Here is an 18,156-nt window from a genome sequence, read left to right as displayed (position 1 = left end):
CATTTTATTTGATTAAATTATTTGCCTCTCAGGCGCGTTATTTAATCCAACTTTCTTTTTATTCGGCAAACAGATACGGATTCAGAACCTTCCAACTTAAGACAGCTGTAAACACAAATTTCGTAATCAAGAGTGTGCACGGTAAAATTCTCTCTCTACAGAAAAGATGAAAGCATCTATCTATTCGGCATGCACCAGAATCAGCTACGGGTGCTGTAACTACTGATATAGATACTTATGCTACGAATACCAGATTCTTAGTTTGGTTGACAAAATTTTATATTATGAGACTTCACAAACTACAGCACATTAAAAAATAAAGGAAACAACGAAAATAAAGAATAGCAGATCTCTTGTATTGTGGCGGAAGTATCTACGTTCATGTGAATCAGTTTACTGGCCACTGACTTGTGCCCAGGCCTGGTGACTGACTACATAATCTTTTCCATTACATACCCTGTCGTTTTTAAGCGGTTTCATGTTACGTTCGTACCATTATTGACAAACTCAAGCTACCAGGACTAGGTATGAATAAGTTCATTATATCTTAGTGCTATTTGTGGCACTATCGACGGTATTATTTGTAGTGTCACACTCACTAATTTTTATAATATCGCGCCTCCTTTCTTCTTTTCTCATTTTAGATCGCACGATGGTATGCTATTCGTGTCAAAGCTTGTTCTGATTCATAAAAATGTTACCCAAGTAGTCTCTTTTGTTAATTATGAATCGATGTGAACTGAAACAGTTGCAAAAAATGTCTAGATTGATTCCATTCTTGAATAATGCTTCGTTTACCAGTACTCGCATACCTGGCATCATGTTGATTGATAAATTTCCCTTGTTGAAACAGCCCTGACAAATCACACTTGCTGATCCTAGGAATCCATCTGGATTTCAAATGGTTAAAATCACTGTAAGCACTATGGGACTTAACATTTGAGGTCATTAGTCCCCTAGACCAACAACTACTTAAACCTAAATAACCTAAGGACATCACACACATCCATGCTAGAGGCAGGATTCGAACCTGCGACAGGAGCAGCAGGGTGGTTTCGGACTGAAGCGCGTAGAGCCACTCGTCCACAGTGGCCAGTCCATCTGGAGTTCACTACCTGTCAAAATAATTTTATTTCTCTCTATAGGCCGGGTCAGGAGGTCAAGATTTATATTACCGTCGTCCGAAGGATACCAGTTGATAACAAAAATGTCCTACCATATTACTTCTTTTTTAACACAACCAAAATATGCCATCTACTTTACTCTACCCTTGTCCATTCCTCTGTGCGCCGAGACCCGCGAGTACACGCGGCGCCGCCGTGTGTGTTGCAGGCTTCAACACGTACACTTTCAACGAGACGGCGCACACGCCACGGGAGCCGGACGAGATCCTGAGCGTGACGTACGAGGACGGCAAGTGGAGCAAGCCGTACTACGACTGCGGCGGCGGCAACATCTGGATGCTCACGTACACCGTGCCCTTCTTCGGCTACAACGGGTCCTACTTCTTCAAGTAAGTCTCGCCGCGGCCACCTGGGAACACGTAGAACCGTTGGTGGGCAAATGCAGTCACGATAGAATGCTACGAGTGGTATGTTACCAAAACCCTCTGCGATTGTCTCAGCTACGTAATTTGATTTAATGTGGAAAAATTTAAATTAGTTGCCTGATCCAAAATTCTTGAGAAAGTAATGTATTGTAGAGTAGCTTCACGCCTTTGCAAAAATAAAGTTTCAACCAAATGTCAGTTTGGTTTCCAGAAGGGTTTTCCAACGGAAAATGCTATATATACTTTCACTAATGAAATATAAATTGCTCTGAGTAACCGGAAGTCACAACCAAAGGTTTGTGATTGTGTAAATCATGGCATACTTCTAGAAAAGCTCAAGTACTGTCCTATGAATGGGACAGTGCTCAAATGGTTTAAATGATACCTAACTGGAAGAGTGCAGAAAGTTGAAATAAAGAGTTCACATAATATGCAAACAAAAATGGTGATTTCTCAAACTGGGGAACAATCAAGAATGGGGTGCCGCAACGTTCGGTCTTTGGCCCTCTGCTGTTCTTAATATATATATTGATGAATCGCCATTCTATATTCACGAAGATGCAAAGCTGGTACTTTTTGCCGATGATACAAGTATAGCTATCACACCTGACAGACAAAAATTAACAGGTGAAATTGAAAACGATGTTTTTCAGAAAAGCATTAAGTAGTTCTCTGCAAATGTGCTCTCATTAAACTTTGGCAAAACACAATATATACAGTTCCACACAGTAAATGGAATGACACCATTAATAAATATAGACTTCGATCAGAAATCGGTAGCTAAGGTAGAATATTCAAAATCTCTAGGTGTACGCATTAATGAGGGGTTGAACTTAAAAGAAAACATACTGAAGATCTGCTTAAACATTTGAGTTCAACTACTCATGCTATTAGAGTCATTGCAAATTTTGGCGATATACATCTCAGTAAATTAGCTTACCACGCCTACTTTCATTCTTTGCTTTCGTATGGCATCATACTCTGGGGTAACTCATCATTGAGTAAAAAAGTGTTCATTGCACAAAACGTGTAATCAGAATAACTGCTGGAGCTCATCCAAGATCATCCTGCAGACACTTATTTAAAGAGCTAGGGATCTCCACTGTAGCCTCACAATCCGAACGAATTCAAAAGTAATAGCAGTGTACACGGCTACAACACTAGGAGAAAAGATGATCTTCACTACTCAAGGTTAAACATAACTTTGGCTCAGAAAGAGGTAAATTATGCTGCCACAAAAGTCTTTCGGTCACTTACCTAATAGCAACAAAAGGCTGACAGATAGCCATATACCATTTAAAAGTAAATTAAAAGAATTTATTAATGGCAACACCTTCTACGTATTAAATGAATTTTTGGATATAGTAAGTAGGTAATTTCCCCACCCTCCTCCCAAAAAGAAAAGAATTAAACATATTTAGTGTCATGTAATATTTTTTGTAACGTAATATCTTCTATATACACCTTTTATTAATCTGACACTTTCCACATCATTACGAAGTGTCGTATTCATGATCTATGGAACGGGTACTAATTTAAGCTAATCTAATCTGAACCATGAGTGTTTTGTCCAGTTTCGTGATCACTCACAGACGGTGGTCAACGAGCGAAAAGTTCAGGAGAAAGGTATGACATTGCTCGAAGTGAACGTCATTGTTTTGTAGCTTGAAAATGGATTCACTTTTCGATGCAGTTCCTTCTGAGACCAGTGCACTTCATCCAGTTTCACTGTTGGTGTGTAAGCGACGTTCTTGGAGTAAAATTCCGAAAAAACTACAAAATAACTATCTACAGCTGCCATGACCTGTCAGTGTGACGGATGGATGCGATAGGTGGCATTTGTAATGGGTCAGTTGGATCCCTGCAAGGACTGAAGACATGTCTTATATATTCTTTCTTTGCAATCCAGACCTCATGCCAGTTGTTATTTTTCCCTCATGAATGTGGCCCACAGGAATGGCGAAGCTTTACTAAGCCTTTATATTTTTATCAATAAGAGAAATCCGTATTCACCTCCGGTAACACATTTCAAACATTTCTGCCTGAAAAAAACCGACTTCTCAGTCATTTTTACTTTCTTGTCAGACTTTGAAAACGCTTCCTTTGTGGTTCGGTATCCATACCATCAATACGTATATTATCCGTTCACTGTGCTGAAACGTTCTGTAAGCGTTTGCCAGCTGGATTGGTAGTCCAGTATATTTTGCTCTGGTTGCATACTATCTGATTTGTAACAGTTGGAATGAAGTCTTTCCATATTAAAATCACTTCCTTTTCAATTTTCTGCCGACGTCCACAGTCTGTCAACTCCTGAAATAATTGGCTTATTATTATATGGGGACTTGCAACTTTACTAAATTGTTCAGTCATTCGTGGATATTCCACAATTGTTTCTTAATTACAACAGTATTCTTTATCGCTACCAAGCCTAAAGTCGACTGTTACTTTCGTGTCTGGAAAGGCTTCCAGAATTCTATCCCTCATTTAGGGTAGCTATTTTCCTCCAGTGCTGTGTCGTCAATTCTTTTATAATTTAGTGTTTTCACTTTGAAACTTCATTAAAAAACTTCTGTTAACGCATATACCCTAACGCAAGTTCAAAGCCTCTATGTACTAGAACGACGGGAAAGGAATAGCGCGAGAAGTCGTACTAGAGAAAATCAAAACGGAAAATATAATTACATCATGCCTTACAGGCAGTCAGTAAATGCAGCCACCATTAGTCCACATTTAATCCTTTCTACTTCCACTTTTCCCCCTTACGACGAAGTACCTGCAACAGCATTCCTACACGGAAACAGACACGCTCAATGAGTACTGCAAAAACTAGAAACACTTGCTGCCCCTCGCCCCTCCCTTCCCGATTCATGGATCTGTTCCCTATTCTACGTACTGAAGGCGCACTCTAAATGTAGCATGCATGACAAATCTCGCAGATCTGAAACATGTTTTAAGCAGCATAACCTTCTTTTTATTTACTGTAGACTTAAATATAAAATCTGTATTTAATTTTTAATTTCTCACTTAGAAACTTCTTCACAGATTGAAACTGTACCGGAGCTGGGCTCGAACCTGGGATCTTAACGTTTGGCGGACAAGCACTCTCCTGACTAAGCTATCCACTCACGACTCATGACCCTCACCACTGCTTTACGTCCATAAGAAACACCGCTACCTTCCAAACGTAAAGAGGAGTTATCCCGCAACTTGCTCTCTTGGGAGAAAAGATATTGCGGACGCAACTAGCGGAAGTAAGGCTGTGACAGCGGGTCGTGAGTCGTACTTGAACAGCTCAATAGATAGACTTGTCTCTGATTGTTTCGAAGCCCGGTATTGCAGGCAGTTTAATTCTGACAGTGTATTTCAAGTCAGCGCCAACTTCGCTGAGGAGTTAAAATTCTTTCTAGCTGTGTTGTCTTTACATTCAACTTATAACCACAAATATTTGTTACATATCAATCCCCCGCCCCCCCCCCCTCCACCCTCCTACAGTTCACAATAGCGACATTTACTGTGTTAATAATAATAGTATCTTTTGCATCTGATTTGTGGGTCTTCCATACGTGATGAGTGCTACGTCGTCTACGCTTCTCACGCTGAACAATATTCTCAAACCCCTGCCCTGTCCCCTTCTAACGCTGTAAACTGCTATTAAATACATCGCATGTAGTGCACGTCACCTGCCATCTGATGTCTTCCAGCGTACGAACTCTCGTACAATTCTTTCAACAGATATCTAACGGTGCTGATAACAGAGTCCTAGTGACACGTTTCAGAAAAGTTTGGGAGTAAAGATAACCCTGTTTAAAGAGGGACCAGTTTTAATTTTCTTATTACTATGAAGTGTTATAAGTGTTATGAGTGGAACAGGGAATTGTATCTATGCTTTATAGATCTAGAAAAGGCATATGACCGGGTTCCTAGGAGGAAGTTATTGCCTGCTCTACGAGATTATGGAATAGGAGGCAAACTTTTGCAAGCAATCAAAGGTATTTACATGGATAGTCAGGCAGCAGTTAGAGTTGACGGTAAATTGGGTTCATGGTTCAGAGTAGTTTCAGGGGTAAGACAAGGCTGCAACCTGTCTCCACTGTTATTCGTATTATATATGGATAATATGTTGAAAACAATAGACTGGCTGGGTGAGATTAAGATGTGTGAACACAAAATAAGCAGTCTTGCATATGCGGATGACTTAGTTGTGATGGCAGATTCGATTGAAAGTTTGCAAAGTAATATTTCAGAGCTAGATCAGAAATGTAAGGACTATGGTATGAAGATTAGCATCTCCAAAACGAAAGTAATGTCAGTGGGAAAGAGATATAAACGGATTGAGTGCCAAATAGGAGGAACAAAGTTAGAACAGGCGGACAGTTTCAAGTACTTAGGATGCATATTCTCACAGGATGGCAACATAGTGAAAGAACTGGAAGCAAGGTGTAGCAAAGCTAATGCAGTGAGTGCTCAGCTACGATCTACTCTCTTCTGCAAGAAGGAGGTCAGTACCAAGACTAAGTTATCCGTGCAGTGTTCAATCTTTCGACCAACTTTGTTGTATGGGAGCGAAAGCTGGGTGGATTCAGGTTATCTTATCAACAAGGTTGAGGTTACGGATATGAAAGTAGCTAGGATGATTGCAGGTACTAGTAGATGGGAACAATGGCAGGAGGGTGTCCACAATGAGGAAATCAAAGAAAAACTGGGAATGAACTCTATAGATGTAGCAGTGAGGGCGAACAGGCTTAGATGGTGGTGTCATGTTACACGCATGGGAGAAGCAAGGTTACCCAAGAGACTCATGCGTTCAGCAGTAGAGGGTAGGAGGAGTCGGGGCAGACCAAGGAGAAGGTACCTGGATTCGGTTAAGAATGATTTTGAAGTAATAGGTTTAACATCAGAAGAGGCACCAATGTTTGCACTGAATAGGGAATCATGGAGGAATTTTATAACGGGGCTATGCTCCAGACTGAACGCTGAAAGGCATAATCGGTCTTAAATGATAATGATGATAATGATGACATGCAGTTTGTAGACGGAAGAGTGTGAGTTACAACTCGTACGTGGTGACTTATTGGCACACAAAATCAACTACATAATCTATTAGACGTTCCTATTCACATTCACTTTTGGTCAGCATTCACTAACCATCCACAAAGGTTTCTGATAATTAACTCTTCACGTAAAAGATGCGAATTACACTGTTTTAATCGCCGGGAGTCCAATATAGTACTGTACATGTATTTAGTCACATAAGTCCCGCAGTGTGGCTCCAGACGAGCGAATCGGTCCCAACCCGCTGCCATATCATCCTCTGGCCGTTTGATGTTTCAAATTGCTTCAAATTTTGTTTGTGTTCTCTAGCTGTAGCGTCACTGGGTGCGGTAAGGAGTGTCATATTATCGGCTCACCGCTCTGCCGGTAGTTAGGTTTCTTGTTGTTGGAAACGGGATTAGTTGGTCGAGTAACTCCTCAGTTGGCGACACGAGACTTAGTGCACCCGGTATCAGTGTCCCCACCAAAGACTAATCCCTCTCAGAGTTGGGAATTGAACCCGGATCTCCCGCACGCCAGTCAGCTGCACTGACCTTTGAACTACCGAGACGGACAGTTAGCCATTTTTTCCCTCATTTCTTTAACAAATGTATGCTTGCGAAAATCCTTAATACTTCATTGTTTAGATTATTGACACACGACGGAAGATGTTAAACGATTCGACTGGAACGATTACAGGAACTGATAAATATATATATCTTCAGCAGGAGATAGTAATAGATGAAATTAGTTAAATTGTGGAGTCTTTTATTACGTAAAACAAATACAGCTTCTTATCTACAGGTCCAGCATCCAGACTGTCTCGATTAAGATCCTATTTGACTGCAATTGTATAACGTTAATACGGCGATGCCATGGTGCCGATATGAATTAAGTTTCGAAGCATTTTTTAATATTCTCGTCAGAAATGTATTACAGGTATTCACTTCATAAGCCAGTTGGTGCGTGATACTGAGTCACGTATTTCCACAGCTCCTGAGGACTTGTCCAAAAGTAAGGGAGCTAATTGTAAGGCAGGATAAAATGATCATATACTATTGCCTGTATAAGCTGTGGAATGATTGATACGTAATTACATGTGTACAAAGTGGCCTTGTTTTTCTGACATAGCTGAACCGTTGCCCTCGAAACAATGATCAAGAAATTCGTTATATACCGAGCTAAACAGGAGTCGCAGTTAACTCATTTTATAATATTAAAATGCATAATAAATTTGTTTGGTAAATGTTGAAAAAGGGAAGTAAATTTTTTGGCAAACCTGTATTTGGAATCTGATATATTATACAGATAAACATATATCTGGGTGAAACAATTATAATCGCGTGAGTCATAGTGTCTTTTTCGGAGAGTTGGAGTTACAGATGGAAAACTTTACAGGAAAGTATGCGCTTGCACCTATGGACGGAGCTGGAAGCATATTGATAGTTAAAGTACAATCAAGTCTTCAGAAATAAGCATGAAATTACTGAATCTTGGTAAAAATGTCTCTGCGGGTCCTACAGTTTACTCCACTGTTGCGGCTCGGTTTCTCCACGTTCATCTGCAGATGAAGGGAGAAGTGGTTGCAAAATCAATTATTGGTTTCGTAACAAAGACTTATACCTGCGACCGAGCGAGGTGACGCCGTGGTTAGCACACTGGACTCGCATTCGCGAGGACGACCGTTCCATCCCGCGTCCGGCCATCCTGATTTAGGTTTTCGGTGATATCCCTAAATCGCTCCAGGCAAATTCCGGAATGGTTCCTTTGAAATGGCACGGCCGTCATCTTTCCCCCTCCTTTCCTAATCCAATGAGAGCGATGACCTCGCTGTTTGGTCTCTTCCCCCAAACCCAACCCAACTTATACTCGCCGCTAAGTTTGCATCAGCTGGAAATATGCGCTAATCCCCAGGTCATCAAGTCTGCTTCTTCTCGTAGAGATTCCTCGCAGTATTTCGGCCCCTTCTGCTTCCTAGAAGGAAGTCTCATGTCTCTTCTCTCATAACACCGCGTTTATTGGCAGAGCGATAAATATTCCGAGTGCCGACCAGTGAAAAGTTGTCTTAAAATCAACTGGTCTCCTCTCAAGTGAGTCAGTTAACGAGTAACAAGCAGTCCTACTTTAGGAACTGAAAAACGTGTCCCGCTCTCTTCCCCACCCCCCACCCCCCCCCTCTCTCTCTCTCTCTCTCTCTTTCTCTCATTCTATCTCATTCTATTCTGTCTATGGCCAATGACGGTGACCCTCTGCAGCACAGCCACATATCTCTGTCCCATCTCTGGATTATTTATGCTCCGCGGTTAAGGTGATTTCATCCTTTGTCTCAAGCATGTTGGTTACCAGTGCTTGTGCTCGGTGTCCTACGTCTTCAAGGTCATCCTAACTTCCACGTTCCTTACTCCACTCACAGATGCTCTCTACAGGTTTCTGTGAATTTCGAAAAAGTCCTGTTTCCTACTTTACTGTTCACAAAAGCGTTCTTCCAAGCATTTGCCTAACATGGCTCATCACTCCATCCACTGATACCTCGTTAAAACAGACATCGGTGTCCGGTTACCATGTGAGATGCTATATGTATTGCGACTTTTAGCGTCCAGAGGCTAGAGTGGCTCTCCAAGTCATTGGCCAGTCTGACTGCATGGCGTTGACCCTCGCAGATGTCATCGAGTCCCTTTAATGAATACCCCTGGGGCAGTCCCCCTTTTGGCTGTTATGTCCTGCTGCACCTCCGTTAGCCCACAGCCCAGGGTCACATGATTCAATGATGATCGTATGGCATAGGTGGCTGGGAGGCCCCATCCGGGGAAGTTCGGCCTCCTAATGCGAGTCTTATTGCAGTCAACACCACAATGAGCGACTCGCGTTTCGGTGATGAGGACGAGTTGATAATGAGGACAACGCAACACCCAGTCCACGAGCTGAGAAAATCTCCAACCCCGCCGGGAATCGAAGCCGGGCCCGCTGCAAGGGAGTCAAGCACGCTGCAATCCAGCTAAGTAGGCGGACACATGCTTCAATCACTGACACAGATAAATATTTCATTTATCGGTAGGGGATTAATTATTTCAATTTGATTTGCATTCTTCATTCTTGTTTTAAATCGGTTTTGGGACAGTTTGGGAAAAACCGTCGCATAAGATCTCAAACTGGAAAACTAAACACAAATAAATCTCAAAATTCCTTACAGGGATGAGTTTCAAATTAACATCTGCCAGTGACAATGGGAACGTCCAAGCTGCATCTTCTTGCTGCCTGCATCTTCGTTATCAAATACATACAGTATAGTCTTCAGTAATAAAACATGAAGAGCTCATCAAACGTCTCACTGTAGGTCATAAATTATGAGTATAAAGAGACTCAAATTGTTTGGCGAGGAACAAGTTTTGTATCTAGAGGTGATCAGTATAAATTTAGTGTCTCGACTAGACTATTCGAAGACAAAGATATGATGGTGGTGGTATATGTAGGACACTTAACAGAGACGTCATCAGTGACTATTACTCAACTATTTATATATGAATGTTGTTTTGTTTTTTGAAAAATATGCACTAAAAGGGAAAATATAAAATGTCTTCAGATATTCTGGGGCACTCCCTCCCACTCACACTCAGTCTTTCACACAGAACGCCAAAAGGCATATGCCTGAAGATGTCAGGTCTGCTGCTTTGGTGCTGTTACCTGCCAGTTAGTGCAGAATGTACCTACATCCAGCACTAAGTTTACTTAGGGAGAGGTAATTCAACGTAAGTGTCATATACCATTCGTTATGTTTTACGCAGCGTAAAAACGCTAGGAGAGGCCTCGTTATTTATAGTTTTTTCCGGCTACATCAGAAAACTACTTTTCAGTTATGCTACCTTCTGATGCAAAAAATGGCTCTGATCACTATGGGACTTAACATCTGAGGTCATCAGTCCCCTAGAACTTAGAACTACTTAATCCTAAATAACCTAAGGACATCAAACACATCCATGCCAGCGATCGAGCGGTTCCAGACTGAAGCGCCTAGAAATGCTCGGCCACTGCAGCCTGCCATTCTGATGCAGACTGTCTTAACAATAGTATTCTTTCTTGTGACAATTTTCATACATAGAACACTGGCGGCTTTCATTAGCGCCCATTGTTATACAATCAAAACTTAACTTAAATTCTCAAATTATTTATTAGTCACGTGAAATTTGATGTCCCATTCAGCATTCGTGTGCTAGTATGTGGGCCACCATACCATGTGGAAGCGCAATGTATCCACTTTAAGGCACAGGTATTAATTTATATTTAAGTAACGATATACTAGAAGAAAAGCATGGCAGCAGCGGAGCAGGTGTGCCCGGAGAAGGGGAGGACGTTACAATAAAGTAAGTTTAGTGGACAAAATGGAAGGAAAAAGTTAACTGATAGGACCGAGTTGAACTAGTACAGTGTTGACAATATACTAGGAATTGGAACCTCCTTTCCTTTACATTTTTAGCTCTTGATTCATGTCAACAGCTTAGGCTGCGGCGATAGGACATGGGTAATGGAGGTTTTACAGGGAGAACACGAAAATACGATGGGAATTGGAACTAGTCTTCCTCGGTATTTTTTGCTCACGCTTCATGTCAACACCCTAGGTTGCGGCAATCGGATAAGGGTTAGGGATGGTTTACAGGGAGAACACATTTCGTTGGGAAAACTGAGTGTGTTCCCTAAACGAAATCGTGTTTCTTTATTCTGCGAATACCGAAGTTCCTCAAGTTTATGTCGCAAAATGTTACTTTGAAAGGATAACACTACGTACCATTTTCATTCGTTTATTGAGTCTGTAATCAACGGACTTCATAAGAAAGCCTTGAGGTAACTACGCAGATATTAAGATTTAAATTTATTTTCGCCTCTGCTGCATTAATCTTTCACACTTTGGGAGTTCGTTGTAGTCTTTATAATTGTTCAGATCATAATTTGTCTCCAAAATGGACGATAATGACTAAATATGACGATATTAAATTTACATTGATTTCATGTGTAATTACGTACACCCTCCGCGAATGAACCGAATAATTACTCATTCTTGCTACACTAGCCCACAGAAAACTTGCATATTCAAATATCGTCAGATCCGGAAACTGTTCAGCAAATTTTGGTGCGACTGGGCTTCACGTGACTGTTCCGTGCGGGAGCCGAACTACGACTCCCAGCTCGCATTTAAGCCCCACAACAAAATACACGCCCAGCTCCGAATGTTCCAGAGAACTACTGATGCAGACAGGGAATTATTAACGACTTCACTGGGTTCGAATCACTACATAATTCCACTGTCGATATTAGTACCACTTATTAAAGACAGATCTGCTTTTGCACGGAAGTAACGCAGCAGGGATATACCGAAATGGGAACTACACTGACAATAACAAGTGAAGCTTTAATGGTTTCTATGACGCATCGTATTTTTTTGATCAATCATAGGTCAAGAGGTGCTTATTTCCAGAGTAGTATAGCTGAAATTGAGAGGTATACCAAGATATGTTTAGTGTCATGCAGAAGTTCAACGAAAAGCTGTAGTTACGGAAAGATATTAGGAATTTGATATGCTAGGAGAAGCGTTCAGGATATCAGTGACAATAACAGTAGCAGAATGCAACAAGTGAAAATCACATCTATTCTGCCGCTACCCCCATAACTGTGCAATGGAGGTCCTAGCGTTACTTAATAATCCTGAGTTACGTACATACCTTTAGGATGGTTTGATCGCTAGCCCCATTCGTCTGCAGATTTCATTTTTGTGCCACATTTAACATTACAGCAGCAAAGAAAATCTGTACTAAAGATGGGAGGAGCTTTTGTTTATTTTAGCTGGATACATTTTCTAAATATCTGAACTCCGTATAAGCGGGATAACGACTTCGCGCCTACTGCCACTGCTCTTCCAAATTATGTGCTCGTTAAAGATTATTCAGAGATCCTTTTTTGTACAGTAACAGGTTTTCAATGGCTATGACAAGCAGCTTTTCATTAAATCTTTGATCAGCACTCGATGCGATATGAGTGTTACCCATGACTTCATAGGGTCAAATTTAAGACCCATGAGTTTTGTGCATCGTTGTAACGAACAGTAACAGGGTTTCAATGGCTATGACAAGCAGCTTTTCATTAAATCTTTGATCAGCACTCGATGCGATATGAGTGTTACCCATGACTTCATAGGGTCAAATTTAAGACCCATGAGTTTTGTGCATCGTTGTAACGAACAACTCTTGAAAAAACAGAAGAAATGTTATTAAAACAGGTACTTAAATACGTATTTATTCGAACTGTATATATGTGACACGCACCAGAAAGCAAGACTAGGGGGACACCTACGTTTAAATCTTGGGGGACGCCTGAGACCAAAAATTTCTGTAGTGAGAGATGCCTCAATGTAATCTGTTGTTATAACAGCTGTTGATCTACAGTACTGTACAGTTGTAGAACTTCGTCTGTTTTATTTTCAATTGCATCACATTGACGTCAGCAGTGCTTCAGTCGTGCTGAAGTAAAGGAGTATTAAAACAATGTTTGTGGCGTTAGTGTCTCAAAAAAATTGATTGATGCAGCTGTGGTGCTGTGGTGTTTCCTGAAACTTAATATGTATCAGTGGTGTTATTTACAAATTTTAAGGTAGGGCATCGGTTGTTTTTGAAAAGTGTAATCTTACGTTCCCTATAGTCTGGGTAATGTACCAATCGGTATGCAGCTGTATTCTCGTTTTGCGTTATCGTTCGTGGTTTCTGATTGAATTAAGCTTGGTATCCACTCAGTAAAATATGTCGAGTAAGTCTCCCTCATAACAGTAAAATTAAAGGGCTAGTGCGACCACACGTACTCAAAATGTCTCTAAGAAACCGATTTGTAATATGTATTTATATATCTAATCTGGCAAGATTAGGGCCACAGGCCTCTCTTACATGTAACCAAGCATTCCGCATATGTCACATTGTATTACTGTAAGCCTGTTATACTACGTTTGGAAAATAAAACATACAATAGTGCATCTAAAATATGACACACAGTCTATATTCGTACGTGATAAAAGCAATGGTAATTGCACATTACGATAGTATAGGTTTTTACTTGTGAGTTCTAGCAGCAGTGGGCTTGGTGAAACGGAGGAAAAGAAGAATGTGATAGCACACAATTAATGAATATAAGGAGAGAGAAGGTGGCGTCACTAATAGAGAGAGAAAACAGAAAGAAGCAGGACTTAGTGAACTTAAGAGCACTGGGTTAAAGAGTTGATAAAGGGAAAGTTGGTCACATAGGTTAATTTTAGGGAAACGCTATGAGTGTGACAGAAGGAAATGTCGAAACTTTTTCTGAAAAACAGCACGGCATTGAATTGTGCAAAGAGTGCAGGGCAGATTCTTCCAGAGATCGACAGCAGCGACAACGAAACTGTTTGCATGTGGTTTTGTTTTATGAATAGGCACTGATAGCATATATGAGTGACACCTTGCGTATCGGTTAGGATGGCATGAAAGGTGTTTAATCCCTGTTGCGAGGTACAAGGGTGCGGGCTCACTGAGAGGCCGGTGAATTAGCAGTAGCGTGTGGTAGTCCCGTATCTATCCTGGCTGCAACCACCCTAACCGGGTGTATGAAGTACTGACATGGCCGCATCGACAAACATTGCAGAAGTAACACATACAAGCATTCGTGGGAAGTTCTAACCGTTTTTTGTTTTCAGTACTCGTGCCATGTTCAATTACGTCACAATAGTGGAGGTTCGGTAGAACTAGTGATAGCACGAGTTTGCCGTTCACTTCCTGTGGAGCCGGCCGTTTTGGCCGAGCGGTTCTAGGCGCTTCAGTCTGGAACTGCGCGACCGCTACGGTCGCGGGTTCGAATCCTGCCTCGGGCATGGATGTGTGTGATGTCCTTAGGTTAGTTAGGTTTAAGTAGTTCTAAGTTCTAGGGGACCGATGACCTCAGATGTTAAGTCCCATAGTGCTTAAAGCCATTTGAACCATTTTTTAACTTCCTGTGGAAACACGCTCCGAAGCTTTTTGATGGGACAGAGGTAATCGGAAACCTTCCGGCACGTGGCGCTGGCATTTTCTGCTCAAGTTATCATGGTTTTCTGGTACATTGGAATACCGCCACTTTAAGAGGGAGGCTATTGTTTATGGACTTCTTAACTTATTAATTTCTGATGAGATAAAGTTCTACGTATTACATCCTCAATCCATTATATCTACCACCTTCCTAGATACTGATGATATATGTGTTTCGTTGTACTTCATCAGTAACCTGCCATTTCCTGACCGCTCCCATCGGCTAGTCCTGTCCGCTATCATGAGCACCTGCGCAGGTTATCCATTATCCGATGGAGTTTGGGGGAGAGGAGGGGGCATAGGCGTTGCCTGTCTATCCTTAATCAAGTTAAATACGTCCTTACCAACCACTGTGTTTTTAAATGGCGGGGGATTTTAGAAGGATGCCGATATTTCAGAAAAGAAATTTCTGAGAGGGTTGGCAGGAGGCAGCATGTTGAGGAACCTCTACGAGTGTAAGCAGGGAATGGGCAATTGAAGTGCCTACAGTCTGACTTGGAGTCTGACTAGGTGAAAGGCCTGCACGTTAAAATATTTTGTAGGAGCTTACTTGTAAGTCGCAAGATCGAGAGCCAGCCGGCGGCCGATGCGAGGGTGGAATAGGACCCTTGGGCTTTGTAGCGCGGGTGTGAGGTTTTATATGTTTTGCGCGTATGCAGTCGGGTTCAATGTAACTGTTTCCTGAATTTTATGAGGAATTTACCCATTTAACGAGCAAAAATTTGCCAGAAGGGGAAAGGTGTCGTGCTACAACTTGGAGACATCAGCGACCTGGAGGTAGTGTCTCACAATGGGGCAGAGACGACGAGGTCGTACAGAATACGATAAATTCTATTAGTTCCAGAGCAAACTTGCTGTGACTTTGTGTGTGTCATTCTCGTTTTTCATTTTAGACAGTTATCAGGTGGGATAGAATGTATGCGGTTCTCGTTTACCAATCCAGTGGTCGGATCTAAGAGTCTTGTGAACGTAGCACAGGGCACTGATTAGAAGTATAGAGGAAGTGACTGTTGTAACGCTCGCTCGTGAATGGAAGGCTGACGACACTTATTTGGCGTTACTGCATAGTGTAGCAGTACACAGAAATAGTCCTAGTTCGCCACGAAATAATTCGGATGAAGTTTACGGCGCCATAATTAGCTTAATATGTTTCGCGCACCACTTGGCAATTGTGCCTTCGACAGATTCAAAAAAATGTTTCAAATTGGTCTGAGCACTATGGTACTTAACTTCAGAGGTCATCAGTCCCCTAGAACATACAACTACTTAAACCTAACTAACCTAAGGATGTCACACTCAGCCATGCCCGAGGCAGGATTCCAACCTGCGACCGTAGCGGTCGCGCGGTTCCAGACTGTAGCGCCTAGAACCGCTCGGCCACTCCGACCGGCCCTTCGACTGACGTTGCGAAAGTTCGTTGATGTCGGAGGTGAAATAACTTTTCACGTCTGGGTCTTTCCTGCCACTTCTCAAGGAGACTGAGTAAGGTTTAAGTCGAAAATCTATTGAGTCCCTCTCACAAATAAAATGACTGTTGTTACTCTGCACAGTGGAGCGATCTGGCACGTATAGTTTGAAACAGTGGGTAGACGGAAAATTATTTACGATATGGGTGCCGAACTTTATAGGAATGAAGTACCGACTGTGAGTTGCAGGTTTTGGGTTGTTCATAGCGTTAGAGCAGTGATTTGTCGTTAGGCCCGGTACTGGTACGACGACGTAGAGTTGAAACACAAGCTTCAGTGTGCATCACAGTTGCAGACAGTCAACAGGGTGAGAAGTGCTCTTATTATGATGCTGTTGTTATCAGAAGAACAACAATAGGGCTGCTGGTCTTTGCCAGTACCGAATGTAAAGAAATTCGGTGAGGCCTTCTTTTCGCATCGAGGATAAAAACATTAGTCGGAGGTTCGAATTAACTGGAGAGTTGGGAATTGCTCGTGGGAGAGGCGACAGCCAACAGCGCCACAAATTGCTCAAGAAATTACTGTTTCCATGACTAAGAATGCTGGACGCAATGTGCTGTCTTTCCAGCACTGCACGAACTTCATCGCGACAACTGAACGTTCCGTACTCCACCGCTGTTTTGGGGCAGCAGCAGAGCAATCTATTGTGCGGTTTCAGGCAGTTTTGGGTGCAGATGGACGCCATATCGAGCGAAGTATGCAACCTGGGACGTAAATATTTAACGCAATAAATAAATATTGCCTTCTCAAGTTGAAATTAAAATGGTTGATTCGCATGTCCTTGCAAATATTTTCTATGATAACTTCTTCTTCATGGAGGCCCTATCAAGTAGGGGGAACGGCAGGGCGACAGTCGAGAAAATTCGAAATTCTTTTATTACGGATTTAGAATGTTTATTCCTGAAAGAATTATTCCCGAAACATTATGCGCCACCACCAAAAAGCAACGATTCTGTGAGCGTTTGAAGTCTAGCGTACACGGCACGCATCGGCGTTAGAGAACAGGTTCCGAGCTCACGCGCCGTTCATTGCGTCCCTGAGGTGTTTTGGGTTTTGAGTAAATATGATTTGCTGTGGCGTTGTTCGGGCGGTTTTACTGTAAATGTGAACGGAAATTTCAATAGTTAATTTTGGAGATATGGTCCTGAAATAACATCCAGCCGAAGAGAAATTGTCAAGACTGCTTTAAATTTGGCCGTATGTATTATATCCAATGTCGGCCATACTGTATTAATGCACATAGAAAATACTGTTAAAATCAGCGAAGAAATGGGCCGGTTCTGTGAAGACAGAGAGCCCAGCGGCGATGCCCTCACCGACGAAAACGGAGTCAAGTACGAGGATGAGGGCTTATCAGGTCAAATTAGCACAAAGCTGCCATCCACTAACCGGGGCGGTAATTGTTATGGACAAGGCATCGATGATATCCCATAAATTTCAAGCTTTGTCCCTTTTTATATCATAAATATTTATCAAACAGAAGGTTTAAATTAACACTACTTTTAATAAATTTGTTGCGCGTGTGTATGCATCCATGGATTTTAATGTGCGCGAGAGTCTGGCACATACCACAAGTGCCCTTTCTCGGCGAAACTATCTGGCCTAGGTTGTTCACACTCTCGTCACGATAGTTCATAGGCGAAGTACTGATGCTAAACTGTTTTCGCATCGACTCTGTGTCCACAATCATGTTGTATAAATGGAGATGATGTCTTACGTACTCATGAAATCTATCTCCAGATGAGCGCGTATTAATGGTTAATCTTAACCAGACGTACGCAAACATCGCAGCACACACATCCTGCGACACCTCACTTTAGTGAATACTAACCCTTATGCAGAGATGGCAGTAGACCTTTTGTGTTGGCCATCATGCCGGTGTGGGCGTGGAGGAGCTCCACCTCTATGAAAAAAAAAAAAAAAAAAACGTACTGACGACGCCTTTGGCACAATTGTTTTATTAATCCCCATTGCAGGATGTAATTTTAGTACGTGACTAAAAGTTTTGTGCCTGTAATACTGTGGTAATTTTACGGTTACT

At 41.9% G+C, this 18,156-nt stretch overlaps 1 protein-coding gene across 1 annotated transcript in view; it reads left to right on the top strand.

The window, feature by feature from the left end:
* The first annotated feature begins 1,247 nt into the window (after positions 1-1,247).
* Positions 1,248-18,156, top strand: part of LOC124615633 (probable G-protein coupled receptor CG31760) — a 611,636-nt gene continuing 594,727 nt past the window's right edge. The window contains exon 1 of the mRNA XM_047143641.1: positions 1,248-1,513. Coding sequence (XP_046999597.1) covers positions 1,248-1,513 — 266 coding nt within the window. The remainder of the gene's footprint in view (positions 1,514-18,156) is intronic.

The sequence above is a fragment of the Schistocerca americana genome, chromosome 5 (genome assembly GCF_021461395.2).
Source record: "Schistocerca americana isolate TAMUIC-IGC-003095 chromosome 5, iqSchAmer2.1, whole genome shotgun sequence".
NCBI lineage: Eukaryota > Metazoa > Arthropoda > Insecta > Orthoptera > Acrididae > Schistocerca > Schistocerca americana.
This window is presented reverse-complemented; position numbering and strand designations above follow the sequence as displayed.